This window comes from Diceros bicornis, chromosome 3, assembly GCF_020826845.1.
Source record: "Diceros bicornis minor isolate mBicDic1 chromosome 3, mDicBic1.mat.cur, whole genome shotgun sequence".
Lineage (NCBI taxonomy): Eukaryota > Metazoa > Chordata > Mammalia > Perissodactyla > Rhinocerotidae > Diceros > Diceros bicornis.
Genome location: NC_080742.1, coordinates 75,963,569 through 75,978,590, shown reverse-complemented (window position 1 = coordinate 75,978,590; position 15,022 = coordinate 75,963,569). Strand labels below are relative to the sequence as shown.

Genomic DNA, 15,022 nt, shown 5'->3' with positions numbered 1-15,022 from the left:
GTTCTTGGAACTACATTTGAATTACAGAAGAAGATAGAGAGCAGGTGATTTTCAGCAGAGGATCCTTATCTTCTCATTTTCTCTGCCCTTTGTAAATAGATAAGGCTGAGGCTCAAATTAGTTCATCAGTCTAATACATCTGTTTATGCAGATCCTTGACAAAGTCTACTGTAGAATCCACAAAGCAGAACCTTAGGTGTGGAATTCTCTTTTGGGCTTGATGTTATTTTCCTGGAGAAATCCTATGGACGCATAAACATACACACACATACACTTTCACCCTCCAAAGCTAAAATACTCTTTAATTTTTATGGGTATAAATTTATAAGCCTTATTAGCTTTCGCTTTCACCACAAATATCTAATCATGTTGCTTATGAATTTCAGCCATTTTATGCCAATTTTATCTCAGGTGTATGGCTGAAATTCACAAGCTAGGTGAATATTTTGTAGTTCAGAAAAATCTTTACAATTTTATAGAAGTGTATTTCCCTTTTTTAGTACATTTCAATATATTGTCATTTGTTAATATATATTAGTCTGTATTTCTGCAAAACTATACATTATTTTATAGTATTTAATTCTTGCTCCACTACTCTCTTTAAAGATTCACACAGACACACACACACACACACACAGAATCTTTACTTGTTACTTACCTTAGGAGACAAGCAGATCACGGGTCTAATGGCTGCAGGTTAAACAGGAGTTCAGAGAGGTGAAAGTGAAGCCTGAATTGGAAGAATCAAAGAGAATTTCACAGAGGGGGAGGAAGTGTAGTAGCAAATGGCAGAGATTTTGAGTCAAACTTGACTTTACCATTTACTGCCACAGCTGTGTGATCTTGAGTAAATTATTCAACTATTGAGTCAGTTACTTTATCTGTAACAAAAGGAATAATAATAATTTAGGATTAAAGAGATGGTATTTGTAAAGTGCCCTGCCCATTTTAATTATTTGTATCCTTCCTCTTCTTTTCACTTCTCTGAACTTATTTTCCATAATTGATTCCTTTAACCATTGGATCAAATTAAAAAGAGAACTGAAAACATTTTCCCTTTGTGAGGAAGCAGATTCATTATATAGCTCAAGTCTAAGAATAATGAAAATGTAGTGACTCAGTTAACCAGACTGAGAATGCAGGAAGAAAAATCCAGGATGAATTTTGGTACTTTATGTTAGTGCAGAATTTCCAGATCTCAATGGTAGCCCAGTTACTGGATAGTCCAAACTGTATTGGAGAATTGAGTTTAGTGGTATTTATTCAGTCACACTCTTATGCAATCTTCAAGGAATCTTAGAGAGTGTAAGGAGGAAACAGGAATAAGAGAACATGCCTTAGAATCTGGACTTTTAGAACTGACAGGACCCTGATTCGTCATGTTCAATCCTCTAATTCCTACTGAGAAGTAAACAAACGCTAGAAAGACTGTGACTTGACCAAAGACACAGAGTGAGTTTGTCATGGCCTTGGAACTAGATCACAAGTCTTTGACTTCTCAGGCAATTAGTCTTACAGGAGCGCTGCATATGGTGGCTTAACTTATTGCAATGTTATAAATAAATGATCAACTATATTACTGTAACATGATTATTCTAAACATTTGGGCTTTTAGTTCTTTAAATAATTCAACAGATTTATATAAAGTCTATACTGTGTTAGAGGATGTAATAAATACTACAGAATATTAAAAATCAGCCCTTTTAACTTAGGTCTTGATGCAGTTGGGGAGCTGTCATAAACTGAATGTTCTTGTTTATCTGATTTTCCAAATTCCAATGGTGCTGATATTCCACTACCCAGCCTCAACTCCTTACTCTCACATTTATTTGTTGCCTCCAACCTTTACTCCCATATTTAATCAGGTGCCCAAATACTATCAGTTTGACATCTGAAATATATTTTCTCTCATTCTTTTTCTTTTCCACTGTTTCCACCTATTTCTTCCCTCTACATACCCTGCCTCCCAACTTGTACCTCTACCTTCAACATATGTTTGCTTCAATTTACTTTGCATATCATTCCCAGAAATAATTTTAAATGCCAATCTTAGCTCTCTGTTTCCAACTGAACAAGATTCAGTATTTAAACCTAGCATTTAAGATGCTCTTTGATCTTATCTAGGCTGCTAAATTGGAAAAATAATCCTTAAATATCACTACTCCTCCAGCCTAACTTGAGTTGACATGTTACCTGAAGCTTGGAGGCTGAGAAAGAGATATCTGGGACGGAGTAAGGAAAGTTACAGAGTGAACATTTGACTGAAGTCCTGTGGTTTGGAGATCCCATGTTGTATTCAAGGACCTAAAAGTAGTGCAGGAAGAGGTGAGGTCGTCCCAACAGATGAGGCTGGTGATATGGGGACCCCATCAAAGAGGTCCCTGTGAGCAACTCTGCTAGTGAAGGCTCAGGCTTAGGAAAGTATCCAAGGTCACATGCCTTCTGAATTGTGCAGCTAGGACCCGAATTCAGATCTGCCTGAGTGGTTGGTCCTCTTTCTCCTGTAGCCAGCTGCCTCCATCAGTCAGTTTGTGTTCCTGCCTTACTGCAGGGCCCATGTTTTCATCTCTCTGAGGTTTGGGAGGTACACATGTTTCATTTGCATATCCTAGTGCTTAGGAGATAGTCCTGTATAATTGAACATGCTTATGTTTCTTTCTCATCTTCCTCCTAGTGTATCCTTGAAACCAAATCAGTTTAAATTCAGTAAAAGGTGACTTATGTTTGCTAACTTGATATCTATTACTTTTTGGCATGTGATGAGGTTCTTGACGTGCTTCTTACTGATTTCAGTCACCACTATGCAGTTACTACATACATGTGAGGTATCGGGGCAGCATAAGGTAGAGCATGACAGTCTTGGCTCTGGTGTGTCCAGTAGTGAGGCACATTGAGTTCTTGTGGAATTCAGAATCACTTTTAAATTTGGTCCTATATGCATAAATGTCTTTATTCATAGCAGCTCACAAATTCTCTTCTTCCCATTTACGGTTCTCTCCAAACAACTGCAAGAAAATGATTTAGTTATTTAAAATAGTTGCTGCATACTTAAGAAGTCAGGGAGGAACTAAATAAAGAAATACTTTTAAACCTACATATTTAGAGTGTGGGATTATTTCTACTACATGCTAAGACTGCAGTAAAAAATTCAACCATTGATGTTTGCTGTCCTGGGAGTATAAGGACTGATGTGACTTCCCTTTTTTCCAAGTGAATTGACAAGCTGTTTATTAGGTCATCACTACATTAACATTAGAAGCTTTATATGCATAATTTCAGGAAGAGGAAAATAACTCAACATCTCAATTTACAAAACTAAACTATATCCTGAGAAATGAGAGATTCCTAGAAAGCAAAGCTCAACAACTATGTGTCAGTCAAATAATTTAAAATTCATATTAGGCTCATCTTAGGAACTCACATTGTAATGTTTACAACACTTTGCAAACTTGAGCCAATTTGCCTTTTTACTAAGAAGGAATAGAAGTACAATGATGTACACCTGAAACTTTTACAATGTTATAAACCAATGTTACTGCAATAAACAAAAAATTAAAAAATAAATAAATAAATAAATAAAAAATAAAAAAATTGTAAAAAAAAAAAAAGAAGGAATAAAACCAAGATAAACCATGATGTGCAAAAGACCTTAATTGAGGTACATGTGGTATTGCTTGGACCAATAAGAATTTGTTATGTGTTCCGAGAATGGGAGATACTGTCAGAAGTTTTAGATTTTGTTAATGAAAACATAAAACAATCTTGCTATAAATTTATGAGGCTGACTTCATCTCCCACTGTGCACTTTGCTATATGTTGTTAATTTTAAACCATACACTAAAACACATCACAACTTTACAATCAGTGTTTTAAATGGATGGCTGACATACAGCCTTTGACAATATTTAGCGCTTTATAGCAATACATTAATGCTAACTTTAGAGACTATAGCATAGTGAAATTTTACAACCAATTAAGTTGATGAGTCATGTCAGCTTCCTAAATTCCTCTTTCAGGTGAGTGAGAGAAGCTGATATAGGAAGTGAGCAGAAAACTCCAGCTCGTGTAAATCTTAAGTGTCATCATGAGGTTGAAGTGTTAGGAAAAAGAAAACGCATTGTCTAAGCACATGATTTCTTTTTAAATTTAGAAATGGTAATGGTTTCAGTCTTTTAGTTTGTCATCATGTACTTACATTGATTTATGGAAAAAGTCTTATAGCATCCACTGACTCATGTGTGACAACAGTCACTAGACAGCCTTCGGAACTTCAAAAGAATAAAATGTGCAAAGTTGGATATATTTAATCTTCACCCAAACTAATTGGAATTTATAGCTAGTCAAAGAGATAAATAGTTTGACCAGTGAAAATTTAAATATTTCCCTTTAATAAGATGGTGTGGTAATTGAGAAAGAATATAAATCCATTATATAATAAAGTTGAAGTTTTTTTGGGGGGGGGAAGCTAAGGAAGAGTGTGTATGTTAAGCTAGTGCATCTCTATTACAATTTATCAGGAAAGTATTATATGTAACTCTATTCCAATTATTGAGTGCTCAGAAATATCTTTATAGGTTGATAAGGAGGTTGCAGTGGGATTAAAATAAAATCATAATATATTAAATTCAGAACATTTTGGGATAGAGTGAATTTAAAAATATAAAATATTCATACATGTCATTCATACAACTCATATTCTACGGATCACGGGAATTTTCCAAATTCCTTAATGTTCTCATGGTCGTTACTTTCTTTGAATCAATTTGATTTGGACATTTTCTGCCAATTTTCTGCCTGCTGTCCAGACCCCACCCTGTAGCGACGGAGACATGGAAATCCTCTCTTTTCCTTAAAGTCCACAAAAGAAAACAAAATCAGATAAACAAATGATAATGCTCACAGAAGAGATGCATGTGTGTGTGTGTCTGCAGCAGAGGGATTTACAGAGCAGCAATACCAACAACTTAACTTAGAATGTTAGTGCAATAGACTGAATGCTCAGAGGAGACATACATTAGTGTGAAGAAAAGAAATATTTGTTGAATTTAAAGACTGTTTATTAAAAGTTACTGACATCCATGGGAAAGTTTCAAATGCTTGCTTTTGGTTTCTCTAAGTGTTACTGAATATATAAGGTTTGGAGAGATGTGGAAGTGATAGGAGCTCCTTTTTGGTCTCGTTAATAAGCCCTGGATGTTCTTTCTGTAATTTTTTCTTGTGTGCCCAACATTCTTGCCATCCACTACATGTTTCTGGGGATTGAGAGAATATTGTGCTTCGAGACTGAGACCTGGGAATGCTTCCCATATCTGCTCTATGTGCCCTCAGTAAATTTCACCTCCATGAGCCTCGGTTACCTCATCATCGAAATGAGAATGTTGGTTTATAATTAACGATACATCATCTAAATTTAACATTGAATTTATCTTCTGTTTTTAATTCTATGCTTCTATTATATATTAAATGATAAACACCAAGCTAAAGGTAATCCTCAATGTCAATTCTCAGCCCTAAATATGCCTAAGCATAAATACAATTATTCTGAATGACATTTCATTTTGAGAGCTCTACGTCTTTTTAATAGATAATTAAAATAGAAAATTTATGGGGATCTAATGTACAACATGGTGACTATAGTTAACAATGCAGTATTGTATGCTTGAAAGTTGCTAAGAGGTTAGATCTTAAAAGTTTTCACCACAAGAAAAAAAATGGCAACTATGTGAGGTGATGGATGTGTTAACTAACCTTATTGTGGTAATCATTTTGCAATATATACAAATACCAAATCATCACATTGTATACCTTAAACTTACACAATGTTTTATGTCAATTATATCTCAATAAAACTGGAAACAAATTGAAAAATGAAATAAAATAGAAAATTGAGTTCAAGAAGAAAATAAATCAAATTATTCTTCTAAAGATAACCAGGTTCACTTAAGAAAAATTGTCATTTAATATTTACAACAAGGCCTCCCAAATAGAGCACATTCAAAACAAGAACAGACATGAGGGGGGATAAAAGCCACCTCACTTTGGGCCATAATTAAGTGATGTTCCTGGAGCTGAAGTAGATGAAAAGAACAACAGTCTACACACTTTACTTAAAAGATCAAGTCACCACCAAAATGTTATGTAATTACTAGAATGTGTAATGGGGCTCCGTAAGGTGGAAACAAAGATAATGTAATTATATGTCTGTTATTTACTTTATATCTTTTGTTGCTAATGAAATAGTTTCTGTTCTTTCCAAATAAAAAATTCAATACCCAGTTTAAAAATCTGACTCAGTAAGTATAGGATTAAAGTAATAGGGAGTAAAATCAAATCGTTTTGTCTCATTAAGTGTGCCTCAAATGATGGAAATCTTAGCCCTAATGTCATCTTTTAGTGAAATCTAACAAAGCCAATTGATGGTTTTCCTTTTTATTTTGCAGGGCTTGAGCGAATTGCGCGGGATTCATCTTATGAACAGGAAGGAAAGGTCCAATTTGTAATTGATGCAGTGTATTCCATGGCTTATGCCCTGCACAATATGCACAAAGATCTCTGCCCTGGATACATTGGCCTTTGCCCACGAATGAGTGCCATTGATGGGAAAGAGCTACTTGGTTATATTCGGGCTGTAAATTTTAATGGTAAGTTACAACTTTTTTTTTTTGTCTCTAAATACTTTAGAAGTGAAAGGGTGGTGTTTTTTCCTCCTATATATAGAAGACACTCAAGCAGAGTGGAAAGCACGGGATTAGAAGCAGTTCCCCTTTTAATCAGAAGTGTGAGTTTTTTCCACCTGCTTTTAAATCTCAGACATATTTTTTTGTGGTACCATTAATCTGCTCCTGAAAGAAGCAGAAGTTAAAAATAAGCCTCTATCAATCAAAATATTCTACTTAAATATCACTATTTCAGAAATAACGTAGGAGGCCCATTTGGAGCCATTGACAACAGATTAGATTTCTTTGAAAATGTTTTGTTCATGCTGTTATTAGAGAAGAAATTATAGACATTTTGTTTTGAAACTGATTTTAAGTTTTTAAAACAGTAAATTGGCTTGAGAAAAGTGCATTATTTGGAGTTGCTAGGTATTTACATTCTAAGAGTGCTGTGTTAAGTTTCTGTGTCTTCATTTTCCTTGTGTTTCTTTCAATGGTTTGGTCAATTTGAAGCAATGAGCTGCATCATATGAGATAGAACTACACACAATACAGTGTAGATGAGATTTGCCTGCTGCAGAAGTGGAAATGCTGCTTCTGTGAGTGTCACAAGAAATTGATACAGAATATGCTGGATTCACAGCATTTCGCTAAGAATAGCCAAACTGCCTGTCTGAAGTGATGGAATTATTGAATGCTGCTGTTCTTTTATGAAAGTTGTAATGGTTGCTGCCCATGACTTTGACCATTATTTTCAAATGGAATGATAGAATGCTCTGAGCTGTCTAATTCCTTCTGTTTGGCTGTAATCCACACAATGGACTTGCCTCTGAGCCACTCACAGCACTGCACTCTCCATCATAATACACTCCAATGACCTCAGCTGCCAGCCTTTCTCAAAAAAGCACAAGGTCATCTTCAATTTAGAATTCAAGTGGAAACTTCTTCTTTTGCTTTCTTCAGGCAGTATGAGAAAAAATTTGGTTTACATCCAACACAGAGTATCCTCTTTTTCAGCAGAATTTTTGTGAAACATTACATAATACTAATCCTTTTGTTAAGAATATAACTACTAAGGGGAATTTGAAAATAATTTTCTTGCAGTTATCAAATTGAGCAAAAGAGAAGTGTTATAATACAAGGTTATTTATCCTAATGTGAGCTTGGGGAATACTTCATTTATCCAAATTGTTAGGAGGTGGGAAGAGGAAAGCAAATGAGTATATTTGCTCAATAACTGAAGCTCACCTCCAGAAGACAGGGGAATCTTTTAAAGAAACATTCGATTAAAGTATTTTAAAGGTAAATTATCAATTTCTCTCTTATCTTAACCATAGATAAAAATTGAACCCTTCCTCGATGACTTCAATTATTATAGCATACTGTAATATGATGATACTATTAAAAACTACTAAAAAAATCTTAATGTCTAATGATTATTAAGACAATTTTCCTCTAGACTTGAATGATTTCTGAATTCTTCTGTCCACTTTTTATAGGTTTTTTTTCCCTCTTCTACCTTACCAGACTACTGTTGCTATGATTGCTTTTAGGGCTGATCTTTTCCGTTATTTGCTTTTTTCAATCCACTATCGACAGAGAAGCACAGCTAAAAATTTCATTAATTTAGTCAAGAGATATTTATTGAGTGCATAGAATGTGTTAAGCATTGTTAAGGTGCTAACGATATATTACTGGTAAAAACAATCAAAACAGACGTGAGATTTAGAGTTTCTTGGGAAACTTAGAGATTAACCAAAAAAGCATACAAAGGTACGATTATATAATCTGCAATGAATGCTGAAAGAGGGGTTGTGCTGAACTGAAAGCTTGTAATAGAGGAAACTCTCGGGAGTTAGGGTCAGGTAAAGCCTGAAGGAGATGAGTGTCAGAGGTCAGGGTGAAGCAGTAGGCGGGCCCAGATAGATCATGTGAGGTCTTATAGGTCATTCATAAGATTTGTTTCTTCATCTTGAAAACAGTAGGAACCCCTTGAAGCATAATACAACTGTATCTGATACAGGGGTAAGCATACACCAGATGAGTGAGGATCACGTAAAATACATGAATTTTAGTGTGTGAACTTAAAAGAGAATCTCTTCGAGCTCCTTGGAGATTTATTTTGCTAATAGCTTGAAACGTGGCTGTGTTTCAATAGTTGGTGGTACAGGGTAAGAGACCTGAACATAAGCAAATTGTCATGGAATTATATAATTCTCTTGATTTTCAGTAATTTTTAGGATGTTCCTCAATTTTTAAATTTCATTATTGGCTTATCTATTCGTGTTCATTCATTATTAATACCTTGCCTGTTTGTGATAAAAAGACACATAAGGCTGTTCAAATAGAAGTACAACATCAAAACCATTGAAGGAGGAAGAAACAAATATAGTAACCAGAATGAAGGACTACATTAAGTCCTGAGCTCCCTAAGCAGCCAAAGTGTAAAGGGACATGCAATGGGATATGTAAGTTTCATTATATAATGGAAGCAAATCTACCTATTTTTCAGGAGAGAATGAATGTTTCTTGCAAATTATTTCTAAAAGAAATGTATCATATGGGACTTTGACAGCCTAATAAGCAATGTTATTTAATAAAATTTTGCGACAAAAGCAGAAACCTCCTTGGCTGTTTTGCATATATACCACAATCAAAGCTAAGAATGTAATGCTTGTAACACTGAAGGGTATTTCATTAAAAGAGTTTTCAAGGAGGAGGGAGATAATCTTCCTTGATCTAGATTTAAAACTCTTTTGAGCTCTGATGATATGGGGATTACCACACTCTACTAAGAATAAATGAAGAGCATCTCCCTTATACTCTGCTTTTCAAACACTACCTTCAAAGGAATCCTACTCAGAAATCTAACATTTCAATCAGTTAAAATAAGAACTACTGGGTTGAAGGGATGGCCATAGCCCTGGGCACTCCACTTCTTCTAATCCTTCTTGCTGGTCCTAGAGGTACCTTGAAAGTTCCCAATAGCTATATGGAGCACACATCAAACCAACAGACTTAAATAACCTTGATTTTCACAGAGCTTTCATAGAAAGTGTAGATAGATATCTGGAACTTGTGTTTTCTAACAGCTATTACGTGTTGTTAATTGCATACCAGTTGAGTGGGTTGTGTTGGTGATGACCAGTGTTCTCGCCTAGTGAGACAGCCAACCCACTTCCCAAAGACTGGAAGTGTAAGGGGTCAAGTGGCCAAACCACAGTTTCCTCAGGACCAGTTTTGAATCTCCTGAAGAGTCCAGAATGTGTTTGACTAGACCCAGAGCTGCTTACTATACTCAACAACAAAAAATTATTACATACTAAAAGTTTTCTTAGCATGGCTATTACCAATAGTAAAAGATGAACTTCATAAGGCAACTGTCAATTTTCTACAGTGTAGACTTCCAGATTTTCCGTCCGGATCAGTGAGCTACAAAATACACTCTCAAGTAATTTAAAAACTTGACCCATTGGATAGATTACTTAGTATCGCCTATTTAAATGTTGGATAGTGTCTACCCTAAAGCGTAATTTCTGTGTAGATAAAATTGTTGTTAAACTGGTTCTTTCTGACATTAATGAGTTATCAGGACAAATTGCTTTTTTGCAGTCCCTTTTGGTTTGGGATAGTAAAACCATGTCATTGGTATGGAGGGAGACTTGTCTTCCAGTTTGTAATAACACGAAGTGAAGCAGCCAGAGCAGCTGGATGCTACACAGACCGTTGGTATAAAATTAAAGAGAATTGTTCAAAACTCGGTCTTGTTGAGATTGTAACCTCGTGTGTGGTATGCCTAATTAAGCAATGGTTTGAAGATTTCTTGGTTTAAAAGGTCATGCTTCTTCCAGTTTATTGTTTAATTGACAACATAAAGATCATGTTAGAATGAAAATGATGAATGATTAGTATTTCAGGCCAGAATTATTCTATAACAAAACAACCAGTTAAAGGTGAAACATTTGGCCAAACTCCTAAACTACAAAGTACTATTTGGCATCAAAGATGTAAACAACAATGGTGGTTTGATTGCATTCAGTCACTCAAACTTGTATTTTCTCATCAATGGAAAAATGTACCTGCACCGTAACCTGCATGTGTATTTTAATCACATCCTGAGTCAGAGCTTATCCGGAATTACTCATGTATTCCTTACAATTTTTGTCAACCTCTCCTCTCTATTTGGGGAACCAGAGGGAAACAAAGACCTGCCTTTTAGGATTATTTTTATTGCTACCATTTGAACAAAATACTATTTCTATAAATTTTTTAACTTCAAAGATTTATCAAAAGAAAAACATAAAGAAGAGGAGTTCTGATTTTTCAGGAACTTAAGCAACGATGTCAATTCCTTACTCTGGTCTGGTCTGTAGGCAATAAAATATTAATACTGTACATCTTGTATAGAATCAAAGATTTTTCTGTTGCCAGGGGAACCTTTTTGATCATAAAGAAAAAGTGTTGAATAGAATTCTTGAGATATCTCCCACTTCTTTTCTCCACGGTTCAATCACGTAGGGGGCAGGGCCGGCACAGCGGCATACTAATTAGGATTGTTTGATTGTAGGTAACAGAAACCACTAAGCTTGCTTCAACAAGAAGGAAGAATTTATAAGGGTGTGTCAAGAAACCTCATGGCAGAATATAAAACGGTCTAAGAAAAGAAGTGGTTATAAGAACGAAAAACCTGTCAGAAATCCAAACATCTCTATCTGTCTGCTTTGTTTGATTCTCTTTATATTGGTCTTCTTTACTTCTAGGTCCACAGGGTAGGTAGCAGAAGGCCATCGACATTTCTAGAATTTAGCTCTATGTGTTCAGGACATTTGCTAAGATAACATATATATGTTTTTTAAATCCCAATTTCAACTTCTTTGAAATGTGAATCTCATTAGCCAAACTTAGGTTTGATGTCAGATCTGTTCCAAATTATCAGTGGCAAGGAGCAAGTAGTACAAACTTGGTTGTCGTGGGGCACTCCCTGGGGGTGAGAGGGACATTTAGGAAGTTTCTATAAGTGACTTATGGGGAGCGTTTAAACAAAGTGAGCAGAGAGGTGAAAACCTGAGAGAGAGGTGATGCCTCTGTCTCTGAATCTCATTGCTTCTTTAGGTGGGTGAGTTTTTGTTAGGCTAGGGGAAACACAATTAAGAATCACATAGAATCTGTGAGAAACTGAGAGAGGAATCAACTTTGGAATTATTTAATGCAAGCCTTCATATTGTGGTTGAATTCCCTGACACCAACAGAATGAAGCAGCTTCCCTAAATTGAGCAATGAGGTAGTAGTCCAACCATTTCAAAGCTGAATATTCTAGGAAAAATATGTAAACAATTGCCTGATCACAGAGACCGGTATAGAGATGGAATTTACCAGCATCTTCTTTCCTTTAGAAACCTTATTGATTTCAGGGACTTACCGCAAAATTTCCAAGTATACAATTTTGAGAGTCTCTGAACACTATAGTCTGATTTTGAAGCATATTTGTTTGCATAAAATACCTTTAAGCTATTTAAAAGAAATAAGTATGGCTTAATATTAGGAAATGTACGGCAAACACACTAATAGGTCAAATAAGACAATGATAAATATCTCATAAGATTCTGTAAAGCTATTTGATTAAAATGTAACCCTCATTTCTGTTACAAGTATGAAAACATAAACAAACCAGAAATGGAATAAATGTTTAACATGATAAAGCACCCCTCTTTCAGCCTTTAACTAATTATATATTTATAGTTATTCCTATTAAAGAGATGGATTAGTCCTGTTACTGCTATTATTAGCATTCTATAAATTTTAACCAATGTGATAAAACATGAAACAAAAAATAACAGAGATTATTACTAAAATGGAAAAAAGTAGTATTATGATTATTTTCAAATGATTTGATCTCAACAAATTGAAAAATATATTAAAAGTACTTAAATATTAATTAAATTAACATTAAAACATTAAGAGCTTTCATACATATTAGTAAGAGATCATTGACTAATATATGGGAAATGAAACTGTTTCCTTTGCAAAAAATATTTAAAATATCTTGGAATAAGTTGAACCCCAAAATATGAAAGACCTATATGAAGACAACTTTATTGAGAGACATTCCTTGTTGGTAGACAGAAAAACTAATTATAGGAGAAATGTTAATCTTTTTTGAGTAAATCTGTATTTGGGCTTAGTATAATTCCTACTAAAATAACAAAGGATTCTTTTCTGGAATTTGTGAGAATAAATGAGTAAATATAACTTAAATGATTTTGAAGAAAAAATTATTCCTACCAAACATTTAACCTTTAAGCATAATGCTAAGCTACAATAATCAACCCAGTATAGAACTAGTACCAGAAAAGACATATGGTAAATGGAACCAGATAGAAATAGACATAAATATATAATGATAATAAATAAATCAGTTTATACATGTATATGTCCATACACACATATGAATTTATGATGTGATGAAGGTAGAGTTAGAACTCAGTGGGAAAGGACATTTTATTAATTGATTATCAATTTACAGTGAAATCAAGTGAGATGATTCCTCCACATAAGAGAGTATTTCGTTTGGAATCTATTTTAGAGTTAAGTGAAAAAGAAGCAGCAAAAGAAGAAAATATAGAAGACAGTTTATCAGATTTGAATGGGGATGCTTAAAATCAGTAAAAGAAATTACAAAAGGAAACAGACATGTTTGATTTAGTAAAATTTTAACACTTTTGAATTTTAAAAATTATCACAAACAGAGTTTTAAAACAGAATATAAAATAGGGGATATATTTGGGTTGTTGTGCCAAAGGATACTATCTCAAACATAAAAAGAACCACCTAAGTTGATATCAACTATGACATCTTGAAAATATCTGCTGGCTCAACTTGTAAATGTTAATAAACATTTGAAAAAATGTTAAGCCTCACTAATAATCAAAGAAAGGCCATTTAATCAACAACGAAAGACTGTTTTCCACCTATTAAATTTACAAAGACTTAAAAATTGTAATAGTCGTTATTAAAAGGCAATTATATTAGTTCTTCCAAATATGCTTGGCGAGAGTGGATTTTTTTACGGAAAGTATTTGCTCAGCATGTTTCATTTCTTATAGAAATATATTCTAAGGAAAATATTTGAAATAATTGTATTTACAAAATTTTATTGAAAAAACGAGAAAGCAAAATCACCATTTTGTTTTGTTTTTAATTAAACCCACCAACAATATATCATAGTGGCATAATACCTTGCCTGCGTCTTGGAATCCTGGGCTTTTATTCTACCTGCCACTACTTTCCTCTGGGTTGTGAGCCCATCTCGACCTCTTAGCTTCATCTTTTAAATGGAAGGATTATACTAAAATGATCTAAATCTCTGAGGTCTCTTCCAGCTCTGAATTCTCTACATGTTCTTTTAAAGATAAAAGTATATTTTTAAAATGTAGATGCCTATCAGTGTTCTCATGGGTCTCTTTTTAAAAATTGTTTATATTTTTTTTATCTTTTATAAATCATCCATTTATCCCAAATACATTTTGTTGGGAATCTTATAAGGTACCTAATAAAAGGGGTCTGTCCTAGGTATCAAGAATACAAAGATTAATGAAACGTGGTTCTATAAGTTGTCAAATGTCGTAGCTTAACAGAGGAGGATACAAAGGTGTGACCAACAGCAATTCAATTTGATAAGTGATATGATAGAGGCGGGGACATTTACAGAAGCAAGGTAGGTTTGAGATTAGGAAACTACATAAGAGGGGGCTCAATGAATACAACACAGAGGGCAGGTGACATCTGATTTAAATTACAAAGGGAAAGTGACATTTCCTCAGGTGGACAAGATGAAGAAAAGGTATTCGTGGCAGACAAAGCAGTTTAATCGTAGCTGGAATACATGGAAGAGCATGCAACCACAGTACAGGAATTCAAGACCTCACATGAGAGCAGTCTGGGAATGAGACTGGCCAGATGAGTTTGGGCCTAGTTGGAAATCCCTGCCAAACTCTGGTGTTTGTATGTGACACAGGAGCAACAGGAAACTGAAGCTTTCCAGCAGGACACTGAAATGCTAGGATTTGTGTTTTAGAAAAATTTTAAATAACTATGGCAGCGATTTGCAGACTGGAGGGCGTGAGATTGAAGACAAGGTTGACAAGTTAAGAGACAGTTCCAACAGTCCCCAGGAGAGAGTAGTACCAGAAATGGGAAAATGAAAGTACAAATGGACTGGAAAGGAATGAAAGAGAGAGGAAGGGAACACAGAACCATTTGGATGCTGGCTCTGTTCTAGGCACTGTGGTTTGACTAGAAACCAAGAGGTTTTGAGAAATATCTTAACTTCTCTAAATGATATTTCTTTGTAACTGTTTGTGACAACT

At 34.6% G+C, this 15,022-nt stretch overlaps 1 protein-coding gene across 1 annotated transcript in view; it reads left to right on the top strand.

Moving 5' to 3' along the window:
• LOC131399977 (metabotropic glutamate receptor 8-like) overlaps window positions 1-13,313 on the top strand; it is a 130,335-nt gene extending 117,022 nt beyond the window's left edge. The window contains exons 5-6 of the mRNA XM_058534649.1: window positions 6,441-6,641; window positions 13,180-13,313. Of these exons, the coding sequence (XP_058390632.1) occupies window positions 6,441-6,641; window positions 13,180-13,313 (335 nt within the window). The remainder of the gene's footprint in view (window positions 1-6,440; window positions 6,642-13,179) is intronic.
• The last annotated feature ends 1,709 nt before the right edge of the window (window positions 13,314-15,022 follow it).